The sequence below is a fragment of the Macrotis lagotis genome, chromosome 2, assembly GCF_037893015.1.
Source record: "Macrotis lagotis isolate mMagLag1 chromosome 2, bilby.v1.9.chrom.fasta, whole genome shotgun sequence".
Lineage (NCBI taxonomy): Eukaryota > Metazoa > Chordata > Mammalia > Peramelemorphia > Peramelidae > Macrotis > Macrotis lagotis.
Genome location: NC_133659.1, coordinates 183975640 through 183998878, shown reverse-complemented (window position 1 = coordinate 183998878; position 23239 = coordinate 183975640). Strand labels below are relative to the sequence as shown.

Sequence of the window (23239 nt, the reverse complement as noted above, 5' to 3'; positions counted from 1 at the left end):
ATAAATCCACACAGATTATCAGTGGTTAGAGGGAGGAGGATGATTATGCTGTTCAAGACCCTCCCTTAAAGTCTGACCTCGTGGCCGAAGGAATGTGGTATCCTGCAACACCCAGGAGACTCACCTCATAGTAGAGATAAAACTTGGGAGAATGCAGCTAAGAAGTGGGAGGAGGCAGAGTGAGGTGGGTTTGGTCTTAGAGTTACTGGAGAAGGTCCTAGGGGCAAAGATGAAGGACAGATGTGGGGCTGATCAGGGTCCATAGACAGAGGCTGGGTGATTCTCTCTTGTCCACAGGGTAAATTTTTTATTTTGCCTGCTGCCACTGAGATAGCTATATCTTATATTCTTTCAAAGTAGAGTATTTTGACATCAATCAACAAGCATTTATTCAGAATCTACTATGTACCCCACACTGCACTTTGGGAAACAAAAATGACAGGTCTATCTTCCCTACATACCCTTTTCTTTACTGCCTTAACATTACTCCCTCTTCCTGAAATGTCCTTCTTCCCAGAACCTCCCTAAGCCTATTTAAAGTCCTATCCACCCTTTAAACCCCAACTAAAATGTGCTTGTATTATAGTTTTAAGCACACTATCACTCAGTTGGACCATAAGTCCCATGAGGGCAGGATGCATTTCTCCTTTAAACTTGTGCTCCCCACCACTAATTGAGCACAACTGCTTTGCTTTGTTTGTTGCTTAGTAAAGCTCTATTCCTTGTCTTTTACCTCTAGGTCTTTATCTTCATGATCCCTACTTACTCTACCACACACCACCACCATGCCATGGCATCACCTCCCTAATGTCATGATCTTCTTTGACAGTGAAGAATAAACCCTCTACCTGGAATATGCCCTTCTCTAATTTTCTTGTTCTTCATCTGTGCCTCTCAAAATCCTTCTCCTTGGGTAGAATATTGAATATGTTGTAGACATGGTTCTTTCTACCCAACTCAGTTGAGGTATTAAGAAAAGGGCAGATAAAAACTTTGTAGAGTGTGATTCCTAAGATTTCCTCCTCCCCACCTTCCCAATTCTACCCCACCAGCCACAGCATACTGTAATAGAGATATTATAGGAGACACCACATTCACAGGGAGAAGTTAGGGGAGATATCTCCAAGAAGTCTAACCCCTAATAGCAGATGGAAGAGCCAATTATGGATTCGTGGGAAAGTTGGAAGTCTAGACTAGTAGAGATGTTGTCCCTAGGGAGAAGCAACAAGAAGATATCAAAAGAAAAAGACCATGGGAACCTTGAGGTATTGAAGACATGTGTTTTCTTGGTCACACATGCTCCTCATGGATGAGCTTCATGATGAGTTTACTCCATGTTTGTGCTCATTTCTTCTGCTGACACTATATTGATAGAGGAAATGGTTTGGTTCTAACTTAGGAAATGCCTTTGCTGTGAACTAATTATGTCTATTGGCTGACAAAAGTTAAGTGCTTGTGAACCACAGGAATGTGGACCCAAGAGTACCTTTGAACCTGAGGGGTAGTTAACTTCTGGGGAACCCAATTTGCAAGGACATGGGAAGGGATGTTACATAAAAATGTCAGCAATGGCTATTTTTGATTTGTCAGGATGGATCAATGGGTATGAATTGAGGGAAAGATATATTCAGAAATGAATGTGATATGACAAAAGGCATTAATGAAAAAAAAAAAAAAACTTATCCATGTTTCAAGTCTCAGTTAAAAATGTCAGCTTTTCCATAAGGTTTTTGCCAATTATCTCAACCAGAGGTGATTTCCATAACAATATATTTATACTTCATTAGTATTTTATGCCTAACCTATGTCATCTTTCTACATTTAATTGTTTTCTCTCTATATATATTATTTTCCCTCTAAGATTATAGATCATAAATTTCTTAATTTGTACAGTGTCTTGTACATAGCAAATGACCAATAAAGTCCAGTGGTTGTCTAATGTGTTACCTAATAGTAATCCAATACTTTCTTCTAGTGTCAATTTCCAACAAAGATTTGAGAAATATTGAGCATTCTACCCATTTCTCAAAATGATTTACTTTATAGGAGAGTTCAGAGGGCAATAAATAGTATGGATGATTTTTTAAAAATGTATAGCTCTCAACCTCTTATATTTTGTGCTAGAATATAGACTTTATCGTTCTGTATTGGACTCCCTTTCTTAATTCCATTTAGCCCAGGTTGACATGAAAATGACCCTCTGGTTCCTTGAATACATTTCTGGTTAACATAAAGAAATGAACCCAAGATGAAAAATTTGTTACAGATAATCTATACATGAGCAATCAAAACTCATTCTCCTAAAATGCTGACATATCCAAGTAGGTTAAGCTGTCACTCTTCCTCTGCTCACCAGCCTCTCTAAAGAAAGGGGAGGGGGATGAGGAATAAACATTTATTATGTGACTGCTATATGTTAAATACTCTGCTAAATATTTCATTAATCCTCACAACAATCCTATGACTAGAAGTTGTTTTTATTTCCATTTAATCCCATTATACAAGTTAACTCAGGAAACTGAACTTTTCCTATGAGGAAACTTGAGACTGACAAAGGTTAAGAGATTTGCCTAGGGTCACTCAGTGTCTGAATCTGTATTTGAACCCATGTCTACTTGCACCCAATCCATTGGGCCACCTAGCTGTACCTAGACTCTCCAAGACGTTGCAAGTCAGGATTGTTAAAATAACATGCATTTAATAAAGGAGAACAGATGCTAACCTCATGTGTCTTAAGCTCCAGATCTAGTTCCCAAACACTCCAATTTAGAAAAGATGTCCTTGTTGAGATAGGCAGCATTAGAGTCATTGTGTCCCAGAACTAGGACTACTGCTATTCCTCATAACTCCCTAGCCCTCTCAAGAGAGTAGAGGGAGTCAAGGTAAGTCCACACCTGTAATGCCTGCTACCCAGGAGACTCTGGTTCTAAGTCAACAAGCATTTAATAAGTGCTTACAGTATACTGGACATTGTGCGAAATACTGTCAAGAAAGGCAAAAACTAGTTCTTGTTCTCAAAGAGCTCCCAATACAAAAACAACTGTATATGAACAAAATATAGAAAAGATAAATTGGAGCTAATCCACACAGGGAAGGCATTGCTATCATGAAGGCTGATAGAGCTTGAGCTACAGTGGGCAAAACCTATTAACCACTCTTAAGTCTGACATCAATTGGTAACTCTCTAATATGCCACCAAGTTGCCCAAGGAGGCTATGAGTAGCCCCTGTATTTACAAACTGGGCATGACAGGGAGATGCATTCTTTTAAAAACAAAAGAAACCAAAATATTTTAGATGGTTATGACTGTTCACATAATAACCAGGGAGCAGGGACATTGTCTTCTGGGAAAAGATGCTCCACCCTCAGGTATCTCAAACATTAATCCAAGTAATTGTTTTGGAAAGCAAATGTCAAGTTATAAGGGGTCTTGGGCGTTCAGCATTCTCATTTTCCAGATGAAGAATGTGAGGTCTAGAAAAATAAAATGACTTGCCTATGGTTAAATAGCTGTGAGTCAGGCCTAGAACTCAATTCTGTTAGTCTGGTGTTGTTTTGACAAAATCACACTATCTCTAACCTCCATTGCAAGCAAAATAGACATTTCTTCCTTCTAAATTTGAGCTTTTGAGATTATCTATCAATGAAGAGGAAATCAAAATTGTCATATGAAAAAATGCTCTGATTCACAATTGATTAGAGAAACAATTTGAAAACAAATCAAAGATATCACCTCACACCTATCAGACTGGCTAACATGATGGAAAAGGAAAATGACAACTGCTGGAAGGAATATGACAAAATTGGGATGTTAATATATTGTGGGAGTTGTGAACTAGTCCAACTATTCTGGAGAACAGGACCTAGATCTAAAGGGTTATCATTTATATCTTTTGACCCAGAAATACTAATGCTAGGGGATCAAAGCTAAAGGGATGAAAGCTAAGGGAAAAGGACCTATTTGTGCTTTTTTTTTTGTGGTGAAAAAGAATTAGAAAAGGAGTTGATATTCACCAATTGGGAAATGGCTAAACAAGTTGGGGTGTATGATGATTGTAATGGATTATTATCATGCTATAAGAAATGTAGAACATCATGGTTTCAGAAAAAACTAGGAATACTTATATGAAACTCAAGCAAAACTTAGTGAGCAGAACAGAACATCTCACACATTAACAGCAATATTTAGGGATGATCATCTATGAAACAATTAACTACTCTGATCAAGACAATGACCCAGGACAATTCCAGAGGGCCCATAATTAAAAAGGAGACAAACTAAAGCACTGAGCTTGGAGCCAGGAAGATCTGAATTCAAATCTAACCTCAGACATTTACTAGCTGTGTGACCCTGGATTGCCTTGCTAGACTGGAGAAAGGAAATGGTAAACCATTCCAGTATTCATGACAAGAAAATGTCATGGACAGTATTGGTGTGATATGGTCCATGGGGTCATGGAGAATCAGATAAGATTGAACAACATCATGATGAAAAATACTATCTACCTCCAGGGGAAAAAACTGATGAACTCTGAATGAAGATTGAAGCATACTTTTAAAAAAAATATTTTATTGTTTTTGTATTTTCTTTTGTAACATGGCTAATATAGAAATGTTTTATATAATTTCCCATTTAAAATCAATATCAAAATTTTTTTGGGGGGGAAACCTGGAACTTTTAAATGATTAAATTTTTTTACATGTAATTGGGAAATTAATGAAGTTTTTAAAAAAGAATCAATAAGATTATCTGTCAACCAGACCACTATAAACAACAAAAGGAAATTACAATACCCTTTTAAATAAGAAAAATGTCTTCCATCTATTGTCACCATCATTTTTAAAATCTAAAGAATAGGATCTTAAATTTTCCAATTGTTGTTTAAAGAGGAATTTAGAGGCTCCTAAAGGCTTCTGACAAAGAGCCCCTGGTCACCTCTTGCTTTCTAAAGAAGCTGGCAAGGGATTCTTGGAAACTGACTTTTCACAGAAGTGTCTTAGTAGTCTTCATATTTCCTGGAAATATAAAAGTATCAGAAATAGGAGAAAAGATGCCAGGGCCAGAGTGATAATGAGGATCTAAAACAGGTATTGTTTCACAAAGGCAAATTTCCTTCCAAAGAAGATTATAGAAGGTGGAGAGCTGTGGCAGAATGACCTGCTTGAAACTTCTTTTTTCGGAATAATGTTTTTAAAGGAGTAAAATAAAATACGTAGGGTTACAAAGGAAGCAAATAATGAAATTTAGTTATCAAAATATTAAGTTCACAGATCCCAGGTTAAGATCTTCTGCAATAGGATCTCATTTCTGACCCTTTGATAATTGGTGGGGCTTTTTTTGTTTGTTTTATTTTTGCATGTGGGGGAGAGAAAGTTATGGGAAGAGAAAGGGAAGAAAGGGGAAGAGGGTCAGAAGGAAGCACGTGTGTATAGTCTAACAAAATTGACTGAGGTCTTATGGCATGATCTAGCCTGTGGCTATGCCATACTTGAAAAGGGGAAACCATGAGATCAGGGATGTTTTAATCCAACTTCGGGTGACAATCTATTTAACTGAGGAAGAGACTGGGATTCTAAACACTGAACCAGCTACAGTATTAGCCTCTTGTCTTTTTCCTCTTGAAACATTAAACTCAGGTGGACTCAAGAAGGAAGAGAATAAAAGAATCCAGAAGAAGTGCAAAGGGGGTAATAAGTACTTAAGATGATAAGTACTTAAAAATAGCCATGACCCCATGGCTGAAAAAAGCAGCTTTTATGGCATCCTTCCCCTTAACTTACTTCTCTGGAATCTGACTTCAAGCATCCAGGAAAATAAGAAATAAACACAATGGCTAACCTGTCTTGTCAGGGTGGTGTCACCACTATTATTCCTAAAATACACACAAGAGTAGTATAGACCAAAGGGATAAGGTCTATAGTACATGCCAAGATTTTTCTAAAAATATTTTACACCTGTTCTCTGTTATGCACACTGATCATATTTGATCAGTGAGGTAAAGTACTCAAAATGTCGGAAAGAATGTGGTTTTCCTTCCAAATCTTCAATGGTTTTCCCTTTTGTAACGAAAATTTCTTTTCTTACCTTTGCTTTAAAAATAAGTTAAAAAGCAGATGCAATTACACTCATGACACACACAAGCAGAGGCTACACTTTACTCCTCTTCCTGGACCAGTATAATTTGTGTTTACACAACTATTTCTACAATATATGGCAGTTCACTTTAGTAACTTTTTTTTTTGCTCCTATAGCTCACAAGAGGACTGTAGCCAGCATTGTAACACTCAATTGAAATCAACTTGCTGATGTTATGAAAAAGAATGCTGAAACATCTGTTTGCTTCATCTGCTTCAAAACCAGAAATACAAACTCAGAGATATTTATTACTGAAACTTGAATAGAATACTCCAGGGTGTCACTGCTCTAAAGAGAACTTTGATTTTGATTCAGACAGCTGATTGGACAGCAAGATGTTAGGTGATTTGATAGTTGGCAAAATGCAGGCTATTGAATTCGTTTGCTTTTTAGATTGAAATCTAAGGGAGAGCAAACATAGACAGATGACTGGCCTCCAGACTTATTGCAGATTCTTGACAATGGTGGCCTTCAACTACCCTTCAATAGTAAGGTATTTGTACTCATTTTCAGAGATAGAAAGGACCTTCACAGAGTATAGTCCAAACTTTTTCAATTTACAGAAGAGGAAACTGAAGACAAGGTCATAGAAAGCAGGATTCAAACCTTTACCTTTTGATTCCAGTTCCTCGTGACTTTTTAGAGATGCATGACAGTATCATTAATCCTGTTTTACAGATTATAGCTGCTGATCTATGTCCTTTAAAGGCCTATAAAGAGGAATGGAATAAATATTTATGAAGCATGGCATAGTACCAAGAGAATTAAGTCTTATTTGCCCCTCACAATGACCTTATGTAGTAGATGCCTTTATTATCTTCATTTTATCATAACAAAAAAAAAAACAAAAAACCTGTTTCTTGCCCAGTTAAGTATCTGAGGCTAGATCTGAACTCTGGACTTCCTGATTCGAGGTCCATTGCTCAGTCCACTGAAGGCTCTCTACAAAACTGAAAAATTGGAGACATATGAAGTGCTTAACTTAGTAGAATAATTTGTTATTCTAAAGTCTTCTGCTACTTTACTGGGATATACTGAATACTCATTTTAATTCTTTTCCTTTTACATTTTCTGTTTTTATTTTCTATATTTTTGCAAGGCAAATGGGGTTAAGTGGCTTGCCCAAGGCCACAGGGCTAAGGTAATTATTAAATGTCTGAGGTGGGATTTGAACTCAGGTACTCCTGACTCCAGGGCTGGTGCTCTATCCACTGTGCCTAGGCACCTAGCCATTCCCCTTTTACATTTTAAATGACATTTTGTGATGGCCTTAAATTAGGAATAGTGATTTTCATTTTAGCCATCAAAGCAAACTAAGAATTTTCAAATAGCTCCTAAAATTTAAAATTTGAAAGCCTTTTAAAAGACATAAAATGGGAGGCCTTTCTTTACTAAATACATATTAAAATTTTTTTGACAAAATTGGTAGCTATCTTTCTTGGTCCCAATTCAATGATTCAATTATTTAAAGTAATATTTGATAAATATTCCAGTACAACCAACAAATTTGAATAAGCTCATTGTTACAGGATTTGACCAACAGAAAGCTTTGCTATTTCCTCTGACAATTTTCAAAAACAGCTTCAGTTTTATTCTAAAAATTAAATTCACAAACCTAGTAACAGTAATACACTAAACAGTGAGTCATGCCATTATAAATATTAATCTTTAAATTTATTCTTAATATGTTCCATTTTCTTGCTAAATTAATATGTGTCTTGATTTTAAAAAGTTTTTTTTTAAAGAACTTTCAGAAAGGGACTCTGAAAGGGCATTTGATTCCATTTCCAACAAGGCAAGCAATCCACCAGAACATCTATGGAAGGATGTTAACAGGTGGTTGTTGAAAATCATCTTAGAATCGAAGCAACTTGTTGGAAGCCCCAACTTTTTGTAACTTTAATTCTGTCCACAGTGTTTTCAATCAATAACGAAGGACAAGAAACAATATGGAAAGGTTTAGTTGACTTCAATCGACTTTTTCAGAAGTTATAGCGTCAAGTTATGGTTTTCATTCTGGTTCTATAATGTATTCTGAGTGTAAACTTCAGAGAAGGAAAGGCTGAATTGATTGTATTAAAGTGAAAAGGTTAAAGTACACTAACTTAAAATATCTTCCTAAAATTATTGATCTTTTTTTAATTCAGTTTCATTCACTCAATATTATTCTATGTCAAGCTATCAGAAATTGTTGAAATAACACAATTAAAATCACAACAATTCATTTGAAATGGACTTCAAACTACTCATTTTCCAGCTGTTTACATGAGAAAAGCAATATACCATATGATGATGCATCCCTTAGGCATAGGAAGGTCATGTCTTTTTAAGATATGATTCAACTTAAACAGAAGACAGTTGATCTAAACTGTCAACTTGGAGCAGATATAAAAGCAATATAATTGATATGATAAACAGTATAATTGGATATATTCCATCTTGGCTAAATTGCAGATTTGTGTTCCAATAAGGATTGCTTAACTTTGCAAACTTGCTTTGTCCTCTTATCTGATTTTGCCCCATAGCTGTTATCCTGATTCTGACAAAAGCATGCATTCTAGTCAAGTGAGGATAGATGTCAAATGTGCAATGCCTATGCTATTTTCTGTTTGTTTAGGAAAAGGGTGGAGTGGAAGTTCTTTTCCCATTATAGGCAGATGACTCCATGACTTTAAGTACAGTCAAAGAGACTAGTTGTTTTCCATATATACATGTTATGGGGACCTATTTCAAAATATTCCAAGACCTGGAACTTTCTAAGATTTTTTTTTGTTTTTTTTTTTCCCCAAGGTAATGGGGTTGAGTGACTTGCCCAAGCTCACACAAGCTTAAGTATTAAATGTTTGGGGCTGGATTTGAACTTAGGTGCTAATGCTCTATCCACTACACCACCTAGCAGCCCTTAAGATTATGTCTCTCAATACCAAATAGTATTTAAAATACTCATGCACAAAAGACAGAAATGTTTTGAATTTAGACATACTTTATGATGGGAAATTGCATGAACAAAAAAACAAGTTCAGCAATCTATACTGCTTTTGGCTTAACATCTTCCTCACTCTTTCCTGAGCTCTAGAACCTATTAGCATTTCCAAAATCAGGTTACAAAATATTTAAAGTAGACCAAAAACATTGGTATTGAGTTTACCATAGCAAGTCACTGTACACAAAGGAATGATAAAGGCCTATTAAAGCATAATTAAATCATTTTATCAACCAAAAGAAGGTCTCCATGCAGAAGAAAAAGCAATTAAAACTCAAGAGTCAGAACTAAGAATAAGGTCACAAAATGTATTTGAATGATTTCAAAGTTTCACAATTAGGGGTAGCTGGGTGGCATAGTGAATAGAGCACTGGACTCAGTAGTACCTGAGTTCAAATTCAGCCTCAGACACTTAATTAGCTGTGTGACCTTGGGCAAGTCACTTAACCCCACTGCCTTGCAAAAAGCCAAAAAGAAAAAAAGTTTCACAATTAAAGGTGAGTTTTAGTAGTGTTTAGTGTTCTTAAGCTATCTTGTATTATCTCTGAGAGACATTTTCAAAAAATATGCTAAAAGCAGGTGGTTTTGGTTAAAAAAAAATTGTTTCCCCAAGAAGCAGAAAGAATGGGAAAAGAGGGGATTTGTTTATCCTCCATCTACAGAGCACTTTCTTTTTCCAAAAGAATATGTATGTTCCCAAAGAAATGATTTGGAAAAGACAAAACTCATAAGTTTTCTTGGAAGGGCTTTTAAAAGGAAAAATTGAGACTAATTCTTGTGATCTAAGTTCCCAGCATAAATATCTTTAAATAAATCATAAAACTTATTTTATATCAACAAAGTCATAAAAGACTTGTTTTATATCAAAATAAGAAAAACTTCCTAAAATTCTGAAACTGAAGTACCATAAATCCTAACAAATGATCTTTTAAAAAATTTAAGTTTAAAAATCATGTGTAAAGAAACTATTAGGTGTTAACCTTGGATGTATTTTTAAAATCAGGATTAATGGATTTATACTATTTTCTTATTTGTAATAGATCTGGCTTCCTACAAAGTCAACCTAACTTGATGATGGGTGTCTTAAAGCTCACTAGCGCTTACAATGATTATCATGCTTATTCTCTTATGGCTGTTGAACCCGTGATCACAAAATAATACAAGTGATAGTGTTGGCTGACCATCTCTACCCTGTTTCACTTACAATTCCATATTTCATCATAACCTCATTCTGTCCATTTCAGGACAAAGATCTCACCATGGTGCTGACAGAACAGCTCTCACTTCCAGGACTTGTTTTCTGAAAACAAACTTCTAACACTAAACTGTATAGCTAATTAACAAAAGGCTTTTGTAGGAATGTGTCTAAAGAACTTGATACCAAATTTATTTCACTGGTAACCCAGATAATGTTTTTTACAAACAAGGTGTCAAGAAAATGTGGCATTAATGGATTTTTCACTTGAATCATTTCAGTTCCTCATCATCCAATTGCCAGTGAAATTAAATGACTACCCCCCCATGTTTGTTCCCAAAAACATTCACCCAAACCTATTATCAAATCAATAGAAACTACACTATAAGAATCATTATCAATGCAATACCCTCCAACCAATAAAAGCATCTCCAAGTAAAATCAATATAAAAACTTTTGGGAAACTTGACAAAATGAAGTTTCAGCAGCTTTTAAGAATTTGACTGATTTAATAAATTCTTTAGCTCCATTTGACCTTGACTAGCAACTGTAAATATCATTTTATAAATAAATCAACTTTAATAAAAAAGCTTTCAGTTCCTAATTAATCCTCAGTGCTGATATTGGTCTCATCTCCTTAGGATGACTAATTCCATTTGGAAGTGAATTAAAGTTTATCACTCAAGTCTTTCCTAGATAGGTCAGGTCTTCTCTTCAACAGGATTTTTAAATCTTTTGACACCTAAATTCCAAAGTTCAGAGCCTTAACACACATCTCTAGTCTATTTTTTCCCCACTAAGGTGGGTGAGGAAATGGAGTGGAAGAACTGGATCGACAAAGTTGGTACATGGACAGTTGTACCTAGAAAATGTTATTAAAAAGATAGCTATCCCAAGTAGTTATTCTGGCTATGTGCTTCAAAAGACCCATTTTCATTTATGGACTTCAAGGTATAACTATGGTACACCAATCTCCTCTGTCATTCCTTTGTGATACAATGAGTCAGTCCTTTCTGCATCATTAGCATTTACAACTCAGTAACTACAGAGCTCAGATCTTTAGCACCACAGTAAAAACAAAGACCACAGTAAGGATTTAATTTTAAAGAATTTTAATACAAACTTAATATAAACTATTTCAGTCCCTCAACATGTAAGACACTGACTCAAAATACTTTTATACCGTTTTCTTCAAGTATTGCACAATGTAGGTACAAAATTAATATTTACGATTACATTTTCTTCCATAATATATAGCAAAAATCTTTAAACTTTTAACAGAAAATACAATTTGTTTTTTTTAAAAAGCAAATATTCGTACATTTTAATTCCACCACTAAGGAATATTCTGTACACAATTTTTAGAATAGTTGATGTCTTTAAGATGGATATTTTACAATTTCAGTAAAAAAAAATACAACATGAAGCTGCTGGAGCTGTCACAGATCACTGTAGTAAAAAGATATAAATGCAATACCATGTAGTAGAAACAATATATATACTCTGATATTTTACAAACTTTGTACTAAATTAAATTATACAATTAGAAAAAGACCAATAAACCCACTTATTAGTGCCAATTTTTTATAAAAAAAATTAGCCATGTCCTTACTATATCTTAAATACTGTAAGAGGCCATATTGAGAGTATACTTTAAAATGTACAGTCAGTATAAAATAACTTTGTGCTTGGTTGGCAAATGAAAAACGATGCATGTTGTTTATGTAACCAAGCTTGAATGTTTCCATACTACAAGCTTTAAAAAAAATCTCAAGGGGGTGAAAAAATGCCCCCCTGGGCACGTGCATTTCAACTTGTACAATAACATTTTTTTTTTTTTAGTTAGCCATAACTGGCTGGAATTGCTGGTTAGAATACTGCATGTTATTTAAGCTAAAATTCAAGCCATCCACAAAAGACTTCTCGTTGAGGCCTCCATAGGCCGCAAACATATCAAAGGCATTACTGTATTGGAGAGGACTGAGGTTAAGGGGGCTGTCACCTGGGAACATTCCATTGTTACTACCTTGACCCTGCATATTAGGGAAAATAAACTCCTTTGCATTAGGAGAAAGAGCAGAGGTCTTCTGCTGTTGCTGTTGCTGCTGTGATGGCTGTTGTTGCTGTGGCGGCGGCTGCTGCTGCTGTGGCTGCTGCTGGCTGCCCAGGCCAAGCCCATAGAGAGAGTGCATTGAGGAAGAAATGGCTTTCTGCTTCAAGAGGTCATTCACATTCAAGCCAAGGTTGGTGGGAGAAGTGCGTGCAACCTTGTTGCTACGGCCACTATTTTTCATTTTGGTCGAGCCAAACTTGGTGGCAGCAAAAGTGGCAGTGGTAAAGGTTAAAGGCTGAGTGGATCGGGGCATGAAAGTAGGACTTACAGCAGCAGAGTGACCAAAGGGAGGAGATGGAGAGCTGGACACTGATGAAGCTGGGTCACTTATCGGCATAAACACCTGGGCCTCTGGATTAAAGCTGTTTTTGATCTCCTTATCCAACTCGCATCCATTTTCACTATTATCATCCACATAAAGCACCTTCACTGGTCCCTTTTCACCAATTTGGTATGAAACCTCAAATGGGTCGATCCAAACACTAAGATCCTGGGGTAGGTTTCCACGAACATCATCAATGTCCAAACCACTCTCTTTGGATGCTTGTTCAATCACTGGGTCCACTTTATCCCCTATATGTATACATCTAAACCCTGATCCTTTGTATGGCTTTTCTGGATACCAGTGCCCTTCATATTTCTTTTTAAGAAGTCTTTCAAGTTCTTCACCAAAAATGTTGACTCGTCGCCTGGGAAGCTTATTGTACAAATATGAAATAATAAAATTTAGTGCTACTTGGATTTCAAGCTGCATAGCTGCTATGCCACAAGGTTAAGTTTGTGTTTCAACCCCCCCCTCAAAAAAAAAGTTCAGTTTGTGGCAAAAAAACAAAATTTCATTCAAAGTGCTGGTACTAGTAGATTATTATCCTTCACCTTGAGCAGTCTTGTTCCTTAAAGAAAAAACAAAGCAAACATAGCCAAATAAGGAAAGTGTAAAAGAAAACCCAAAGCTCCCCCCAACAAGAAAGCATTTTTACATTTGAAAACTGGAGAAAATTGCTTAAAAAACAAGTCGACATAAAATCAAAGGAACATGTATGCTTGGAAACTGTCTCAAAAGTTCAAAACTTCACGGAAAAACTTATGGCTTCTAGTTAGAGAACATATTACTTAAACTGTAACTTAAAAAATGTTGCTAGGTAAGAACTTCAATTTGCCAGATCTAAATAAAAATTATTCAAATAATTCAAAAAACTCAATACTATAAATTTATACTTAATAAATTCAAGAATAATTTGGTTTTGAATGTTAATTTGGTAGCTAAATGCCTTTTCAAACTCTATTAACTGACATTCTTCCCATTTGTAAACTTCAATTAGAAATTTTAAACTTTTGGCTTTAGTTTACCTATAATTCTGGGAAGCAGTCTCATACAGGATTATCTCCTCTCTTCCTCTATTTTCAGAACTTTCATTAGAAAATGTTTTACTAGAAACAGAGCCCAACATAAGGTGTATGAGTTGGCTTTTGAGAGGCTGGCCATAATGTTTTCATTTCCATCTACTAACTTACAAGATCTAGTTATGTTTTAGTCCATTGATATATATATATATATATACATATACATATATATGCATGCATATATATACATATATATATACATATATACACACACATACTGTTTAACTCTATTTTAACATTAACCATTTAGAAATCTGAGAAATTAAAAACAGAAAGTTTCATTTTTACTTACAAAAATATTTCAAGTCAAAAATTCTGCTAAAATAAACCACAGGCTACAATTAAGTACTAATGAAACGTATGAATGGACAAGTCCCTCATCAATTTGCAGCTCTCAACTCAGCTAAGATCATAAAAACAACAACTCTGACCTTATCTTTATGGTTTTCTGTGATTAAAAAAAAAATCTTTCCGATTCTGAAAATAAATCCTCCTTAAAACTCACTGACAAAAACAAACCTCAGAATTCCATTGATTATTCTGTTCTTAACGGGGAGTTTTCCCTAAATTTTATCCAATTTTTGAAAAAGCGGCCACCCTCCCCCTAAGGAGAAGGGAAGAGCTAAAGCGGCTCAAGGCTAGGCCGGCCGACCTTTAAACGATTTCTGGATCCGCGCTGGGTGGGGATAAGGAAAGATCAAGGGCAAACATTAGAGATTTCGGGGGGGGGGGGGCGCCGCGGACCTTTACAGTAGGCGGGGGGAGTGCGGGCCCGGCCCGGGGAACAAAAGGCGGCTTCGGGCGCCCCGGCCGAGCCGGCCCGGGCGGCCCCGGGGGAAGGCATTCCGGCCGGCCGGGCTTTAAAGCCGCGGCCGGGCGCGGAGGGGGGGCTGGCGGCGGAGCCGGAGGGATTACATAAACAGCCGGGCGGGCTCATTACATTCCGCTCACAAGCCCCGGGCCCGGCTCCCCCGGCGGCAGCTCGGGATGGGGGGGGAGGGGCGGGACAGGCCGGGCCGCCGAGCTGACCCCCGGCGCCCGAGCCGCCCCCCCCCCCCCCGACACCTCCGTAACCCGACCCGGCGCCGCCCTGCCCGCCCCGAGGCCCCGGGGCGCCGGCCGGTCGGTCCGCGGGGGGCTGTGCCCGGGCCGGTCGGGCGGGCTCGGCCGGGCCCCGCCGGCCCCGCGGTACTTACTGGCTGCTCCGGAGCCGCTTCCTCGCCAGCCCGGGCCGCAGGGCGGGGGCGGGGAGCGAGGGGCCCGGCTGAGCGCGAGGGGCCGCGAACCCGGGGCTGGGCCGCCGGCGCGGGCCGCGGCTCCGTGGAGGTCGGGGGAGGCGGCGGCAGGGGCGGCGGGTCCGGCGAAGCGCGGGCTGTGCCCCCGGAGACACTCGGATGCCCCGGCCCAGCTCTCTGCCGGCGCTGCCCGCTCCGCCCCGGGCCAGAGCTCCGCTTCTTGTGCCGCGGCGCGCGCCCCGCCTCTGCTCTTATAGCGGCCCCGCCCCGCCCCGCCCTCCTCGCCTCCGCGGGGGGGCGGGCGTCACCCCGCCCCGGACTCCGTAGCCATTCCCCGCCCCGAAACCTCACAACCCCCGGGGCCGGCGCCCCTCACTCCACCCCTGCCCTGCCCCCTGCGCCCATTGGTCAGGGGCCGCCTGCCAATCGGGCTCCGTAAGAGGAGCGAGGAGGAGTCGGGGAGGGTGGGGTTTGGGGGTTCAGGAGAGAGGAGGCGACGGCCCGCCCCATGGTGCTCGGGGTTTAGCCAATGAACCGACGTTCTGCGGCGAGCGGGGGCGGGGCGCGGAGGGCCTTTGAGGCGGGATTGGTCGGAAGGAGTGCCAGTGAGACTGGAGCGGTTGGGGGGGCGCCGCTGAGCGGAGGGGGCAAGCGAGCTGAGGTGGGGGTGGGGGTGGGGGTGGGGGAGGGGAACCGAGAAGTAGATGCAGAAGGGAGGCGCGGGGGGCCGCGGGGCCCGGCCCGGCGCAGCGGGCCCCACCTGGAGGGAGAGTGTCAGGAAAGGCCGGGGGGGGGGCTCCTGCCCGCAGCTGCATCAGTGCCTACCCCCGCCCCCGCCCCCAAGCTGGAACAACTGCCACCCGGGGGGAGGCAGCAACTGCAGAACCCAGACCCGCCGGGTGGGGGTGGGGAGGGGGCCACCCAACTGCCCCCACCTCCCGCACCCCGCGGCAGTTGAACCGCCTCCGGCTGCCCACACCCCGGAGCCCGCCCGTCCCTCCCGGGCACCCAGGGGCCAAAGCCCGGGCTCGGGCTGCCTTCGGGCCGGGAGACGAGCGCAGGGGGACGTTCCTTTCTCTGCTGTGCCAGCCCCAGCCCCAGCCCCGCACCCGGCGGCTCCGCGGGCCGGCCCGAGCGCCGCAGGCGGGCACCAGCACCTGCGTGGCCCACCTCTTTACCTCCGTGCACCTAATAAACATGCGCTATCGCCCCGTCAGGCCCTCCCAAGAGCAGCCCGCTCCTTTAAGACCTTTTCCAGTGGAAATGTGTAAAGGGGGGACCTGGGGAGGGGAACGGGAGTGATTGGAGGGAGGGGGCGAAGGGGAAGCAGGGAGGTGGGCCTTTTTCACCACCTGCAGCCGAGCCAGGATGAAGTTACGGTGGCAGTGGGGCTGCCCCCCTGGCTAAAAATATTACTCACAGGTAGCAACGATGTCTGATTGGCCGCACGTCCCCCTAGCAACCAGGCAATTGGTCGTTTGGTATCTGGGAGGAAGACGTCAAACTCCAATTTGGAAAAGGGGAGAGAGAAGAGTCGGGAGGGTGCAAGGGTTGGGGCGCAAGGAAGGAGGAGGGGGGGAGGAGGAAGAGGAGAAGCGGAGAGAAGGGAGGAGGAAAGAGCAGGGACAGAAGGGGGAAGAAAAAGGGAGGGGGCGCAGCAGCGAAGGAAAACGCCCCATCTTTCTAAACTTTCCTTGGGACCCCATTCAAAAGCACTTAAGAGAGACCCCGGGTGGGGGAAAAAAAAAGTCAGGGGCCATCTTCCCCTGGAAACTTCCCGGAGCACCCCCAGCCTGGGAGCCGTCTCTCCTGAGACCCGGCCTGAGGACGGTTGCCCCAGCCCCAAGGCAACAAGTCACTCAGTCGAGCGAGAGGCTTTCAAGTTCACGGACATGAAGTCCGAACCGAGTCGGCTCAGGCCCCTGGCCCCCGGCCCCCTTCTCCTTCTTTCTAGAAGGTGTTTGGCCCGGAGAGACGGAAGAGTATTTACTTCTAAAGCTGAGCGCGTTGTGGGTGTGGGGAAAGGGCGTGTGAGGAATGGGGGTGGTGGTCAGATGACGGATTTAATTTTTCAGCTCTTAGATTCCTAAAAAGACAGGCATCTGGATGCACACGCCTCTATTTTTTTGTCCGGACCTGTAATTTCATTGGCGTAGGCAGCTCCCGGTTTTGCAGCTTAAGCATCTCACTAAAAGGTGCCTGGAACACTCGAGTTCAGCGACTTGTCCCGGGTGACGGAACCGGCCTGGGTCCAGCTCCACGCACCAAGCTGCTCTCCCCAAAGCAAACGAGTTGATACAGAGAGAGGAACCGGACCAGTGGTTTCATTCAAATGATCGGGGCGAGCTGCCCTCGATACTGAAAGATTAAGTAACCTGCCTAGGATCTCACGGCCAGTATGTGTCAGAGATTGGACTTGAACCCTAGCCTCCCTGGCTCTTCCTAGTGAAGGTAGCTTTTCCACACGAGGAAGTTCCCTATACAGCTGAAATTAATGAAGCCCTTCTATGAAGTCCTACGAAGGCCAGAAGGGCTGCTAATTCAAATACGAGCCAGAAAAACAGTCCCTTGCCCTCAGGAAACATCCATTCTAGTCGCAGAAGTCTTTTAAAGGAGAGGTAGCTCTCCATCTCCCACATGTGGGGTGCTGCTAGGTGTCCCTACTCACCTCCCTCAAGTCCTGATTCTCAATTTCTGGGTCTTAGAGCTGCTCAAAACTTAACTCAGTTGTGAGGTGTTAAGTTGTCATTTGTGAAGAAATATGACATTTCCACTGTCAAACCATCTCATTCCAATATGTCACACTTTTCTAAAGGAAATGTTATATGCACAAAAAGGGAAGGGAATGAGCATTTATTAATCCATTGTGTGCTAAAGGATTTCATCTGATCCTCATAAAAATCCTGGGAGACAAGTACATTTTACAGTTAACTGAGACAAACAGAAGTTAAATGACTTTGCCAGTCTTCCTGATTCCAGGCCTAGAGTTCCCTCCACTAGGCTACCTAGCTGCCTTGAGTCATGGAAGACTGAAAGATTTTTGGAATTGGGGGTTGAATTCTTCCTAGAAATACTACTGCTCTATGGGAAAGGGGGGTGGCATGACCCAATATAGAAAATACTGACTCTAGAGTTGAGCTCCTGTTTTCAAATCCTTCCCCCATCACTTCTTAATTGATCTTGGGTGAATCATTTCCCCTTCTCTGGGCCTCAGTTTCTGAATCTGTGAAACAGGGGAGGGGACTGGATGGCTTCTAAGATCTCTCCCAACTCTATAGCTATGATCCTGCTCATGTTCTAGAGACATTCATTCTACTTATCATTTGGCAAATAGAGATCATATGAATGTGTATGTTGCCTGAAATTAGAAATTCAACCTTAAAGATATCAGTACTGAATTATCCTTTGGTATCTTTATCAAAAGTCTGCATGTCATGATAGAAGGGCTAAACTTGGGAATTAGCTTCAAACCCAGCCTATGAGCAAGTCGCATTCTCAATGACCCAGACAATTCTCTAAGACTATTAATTGCAGAATTCTATCAGCATTTAGTGAAGGTAGCTTCCACACAGGAAGTAGCCTGTACAAATGAAATAAATGAAAAGCATTTATTAATCAGCTATTATTAGCCAAGCAACCAGCTCTGCTCTGAACATACAAAAGAAAGCAAGTCAGGACTTTCAGGACTTTATGCTGCCAGGGTATCTGGAACTGGAAGGGCAGGAGGATGGCATACAAGAAGTAGCAAGGTTTGGAGATGGTCAGAAGTGACTTGGAAGCCTGATTCCAGACAAGCTTAGATGAGGTATCCTTTATAAGAACTCAGGGTCCCAGGAGCAGAATCCAAGTTCCAGTAAGAATAAAAAGGTCAGAGTACAGACATCAATGGTTTGGAAATAGCTAGAAATCACATCTGCCCCCATTAAAAAAAAAATCAAGGTTATCAAGTTCTTATTGGCAAGATTTTCTCCCACCTGTCTGTCTGTAATATCTTTAGTATTACACCACTCAACCTTGTAGGTACTAGTTAAGTGTCGGTGAATCATAGGATTATAGTGAGCTAGTAAGCATTTATTAGGTGCTTAGCTGTGTCCCAGGCCAGTTCGATGGGTCATCTAGGCCAACCCCTTCATTTTACAGGTGAAGAAACTAAGAGTCAAAGAAGCTGAGTGATTTCTTAAGGTCACACAGATTGTAAGTGGCAGAGTCAGAATTTGAACTCAGGTCAGTCAGTTTATAAACATGTGTTAAGCTCTATTATTCACACAAGCTGTGTGACTTTAGATAAGTCATTTAATTCTGCCTCAGTTTCTTCATCTGTAAAATGAGTTGGAGAAGGAAATTGCAAGCCATTCTTATGTCTTTACCAAGAAAATTTTAAATGGGGTCAAGAAGAGTTGGAAATTATAGAGAATTCAATAACACCATTCTATGATTAGTACCATGGAAAAAAATCTTTTCAATAATGATTTTATAACAAGTTATAAATCTTTTTAAAGCCATCCCCTCCTTGTGTCATCTCCACTGCCTTAAATTGGTCCAGCAAGTCTGGGAAACAATTTTGAAATTAAAAGTCACTAAACTGTTCATACCCTTTCAGCAGATACTGAGCATATTTCTCAAGGGGATCAAGGACTGAAAGATCCCAAATATACTGGGAAAGCTATAGCAAAACTTCAAAAAACATTTTTCATGATTCTTTTTTGTGTTGGTATCACATAAGGTTCAAACAAACCCTTCCCTTCCACTACTCATTCCTTGTAACAAAGGTTAAAAAGAGGGAGAAGAAAAGGAAATTCAGCAAAACTATAACATCAACCAGTTATTGACATTACTTGCAATATTCCATATTCATAGTCATGCACTTAAAGAGGAGATAGAAATGTATTTTCTCTCTGGGTGGGGTTGTTTGATCATTATAATTACATAGTATATAGGGTTTTTTGACTGTTTACATTGCTGAAGTCATTGTTCATGGAGTTTTCCAGGTTCTTTTTAACTCATTTTATATCTCTCAATACATCTCTTTAATTCATCATAGTCATTGTTTTATATGGTTCAAATACTATTCTATTACATTCATATACCATAATTTGTTCAACCATTCCCCCAGATAATGGGCACCAACTTTGTTTCTTGTTCTTTGCCATCATAAAAAAAATGCTGCTATGGATATTTTGGTAAAAACACCTTTCTGTGTTTGACATTTTGGGGATATATGACTTGCTATGGGATCTCTGGGTCAAAGCTGTGGAGATCATAGTCATTTTTTAACTTAATTACCAATTACTTTCCAAAATGTTGGATCAATCTATAGCTCCTTCTACTATGTATTAGTACTTATCTTTTCACAGACTTTCCAGCCTCATCTATTTCCATCTTTTGTCATCTTTGCCAACCAATGGGTATGAGTCTCTGTTTCAAAGTTATAAAATAGTACTCTGTGTTAACAAAAAGTTGGAAACAAAGAGAATGTCATTTGGGAAACAGTCAACTGTCATGTTCAAAGTATATCAGAAGAAACAATAAATACAAAGAATTTAGAGAAATATTTGAAGACTTTTGTATTGGTACAACATGAAGTGAACAGAATCAAGTGAATGATACAGGAGATTATAAATCTAAGCAGAAACTAAAAGTGTTCAGGCCCCATTTAATTATGATACTCCTAATCCTGGAGAAAAGATGAAACAAACCTCCTTTCCATAAACTGTCACTTATGCCATCAACTATTTGTTATTTTTGTTTTGTTCAGTTGTGCTTTTTTTCTTGTACAAGAGAAAGTTCACTGGGAAATGGGAGAGTGAGGAGAACTTTAAATTGGGAAATGACTGCAGTGTAAAACCTAAACAAGACCTCAAATACGCTTCTACTCAAGTAGATTTGTTATCTTATTGGTTAAAATATTCTCTCCTATAATGCTGACTGCAACTCATGTCTATCTGTCCCATATGACTGTTGTCCATGTCCTTCCATATAAGTTTACCATAGCATTATGTGTTCTTTCATTTGTTTCAACAACTCAAGGATACTATTGGAGCACTCTGGCCTTCTATCTATAATACCTTGCCTTCTTCATGTGACTCCATTTTCTCTTCCTAGCATACGATTTCTTGAAGATATTTTTCACTCCTGTCCCTCCTTGGTTTCTCATTGGCTATATGTTAAAACCAGTTCAAACTTCCTATACATATTCCTGTTGCCTTCTGGGTGATCATACTCATTCTTAATTCTTTGGAGAATATTTTAAAAGGACACTGTGTCTCAGTTCCTCAGGGCAACAGAGAGGATATTAGCATTGAAAAGATGGACCTTTGCTTTCATAATAAATTTGGAAAAGGTGTTTTTAATTTCCTTAAAGAAATTCAACCCAATATCTCCTTTTTAATCTTGGACCCAAATCACCCATTTATTTTGTGTAGCCCAGACACACACACACACACACACACACACACACACACACACACACACACACACACACACATCCTATGGACAAGCTTATAAGAGATACCACTTTACTTTGCCTTCTGGTAGCTATGGATATGGACAGATTTCATTTATTATTCTTTGAAATATAATGTCCAGGGTTTTGTTTCTAATTCTGATTTCCAGGGAGTTAAGGGTTTTTTAATTTTTTTAGTTTTTGTAAGGCAATAAAGTGACTTGCCCAAGGTCATACAGTTAAGTAAATATTAAGGTTGGATTTGAACTCAGGTCCTCCTGACTCCAAGGCCAGTGCTCTACCCACCACATCCCTGGATACCCCTAAATTATCTCTTCTTGATTTACTTTCTATGTCAGTATCAGCTTACATTTTTTTCCTATTTTTTTGAGATCTTAGATTATGTTCTAATGTTTCACTGTCTCATGTAATCATTGATTTGTTTTGTCCATTCTAGTTTTCAAGAAGTCTATTTCTGGGGTAAAGTTTACCACTTTTCCTTCTAAGCTATTTCTTCTAATTTTATCCCCTTAGAGCTTTTATTTCCTTTTTAAAAATTTTGATTTATTCAAATTATTACTGTAGTCTTTGTACAATGCATTTTTTCCTTTGAGTGAGTTATTTACAGGAACAGCCTTTTCTATTTGCATTCTCTGTTTTACACATGGTTTCATAAATACTTCATTATTTTTGATTTATTATAGTTGATGATTCCTAGATTTACTCTCTCCCACTTTAGTTCCCCTCCCCTCTGTTTTTGAGTGAGATAATTGGTCCTGCCTGGACTCACCCTAGGTCACCTGGGCTCCTGAATTGACTCTGCTTTCCAAGGTTAAATCTCCCCTGGATATTTTGAGTTTCAGCTATCTGTTGGGTCTTCTCTGTTATCTAAAGAGTGTGTTAAGGACATCAGAATTCATTCATCTGGGGGGTGTCTGAGCTCCATAGCACCATCTTTTCGCTCACTGGTTTTTTCAAGGTCACCACCCTAGACCATTTTCACCTTCATCGATCTTCTCAAAGGAACCTATCTCTATTTGTGTTGGGAAGACTTTTTGCATTTGTAGTCCCCTTCTTTCCTTTTGCCCTTAGGTTTCTGCTTGACCTCATGAAATCTGAGAAAGAATAAGCCACTCACTGCAGTATCTAGCTCATTAGATTCCTTGAACATTATCAGAGTATGTGTGGAAGCTAGGTAGTCTTTCTCCTCTTCAGGCAACCATCTGAGATGGACATCAGTCCTCAAAGATCTTAAGGTCTCTTAGAAAGTTTCTAATCCAAATGTTTCTGTATTGTATGTTCCCTTTGTTGCACAATGAGATCAATTAAAATGGAAGCACTCATGTTATATACACTGGGGGCCTGTTTCTGGGAAAAGATACTCTACATTTCCCTACCATGTGAAGGAAAGCAGCCTCTTCATTGTCAGTGAAGCTGGAACAGGTTTCATCTTTAAAGGATGGTTTCTACTTCTCAGCCCAGAGGATGAAGGGTCTATTCCTCCCACAATACAAGTACAATAAATTAAACTAGGTGAGGGGGAGGGCTGCCCCTCCCTCTTTTAGACTTATGACTCCAAGAAGCAAGCACTTCTTAGTATAGGTAGTAGACTTGATCCATGGATCTTGATCCATCCCAGGACTTTGATGCATGATAACCTAGGAGGCAAGATTCCAAACTGACCAGCTCAACAAAGAAGCCCCAGGAAACTGGGATGCCAGGACTAGACTT

At 40.3% G+C, this 23239-nt stretch overlaps 2 protein-coding genes across 3 annotated transcripts; one reads left to right on the top strand and one right to left on the bottom strand.

Annotated features, from left to right (window-relative positions):
* Window positions 1-11409: 11409 nt before the first annotated feature.
* Window positions 11410-15845, bottom strand: TOB1 (transducer of ERBB2, 1). 2 transcript variants are annotated; one of them, XM_074223713.1, is made up of 2 exons: window positions 15827-15845; window positions 11410-13320 (listed from the first exon to the last, which is right to left on the bottom strand). In XM_074223713.1, exon 2 carries the CDS (start codon window positions 13179-13181, stop codon window positions 12153-12155), a length of 1029 nt encoding a protein of 342 aa, XP_074079814.1. In that variant the 5' UTR covers window positions 13182-13320; window positions 15827-15845; the 3' UTR covers window positions 11410-12152. The 2 variants fall into 2 exon arrangements, with proteins under 2 accessions (XP_074079814.1, XP_074079813.1); XM_074223712.1 differs by lacking the exon at window positions 15827-15845 and adding an exon at window positions 15028-15353.
* Window positions 14819-20608, top strand: LOC141512039 (uncharacterized). Its single transcript, XM_074220951.1, has 3 exons — window positions 14819-15501; window positions 15771-16333; window positions 17142-20608. The coding sequence occupies exons 1-3, from the start codon at window positions 14819-14821 to the stop codon at window positions 17360-17362; spliced, it is 1467 nt and encodes a 488-aa protein (XP_074077052.1). The 3' UTR covers window positions 17363-20608.
* The last annotated feature ends 2631 nt before the right edge of the window (window positions 20609-23239 follow it).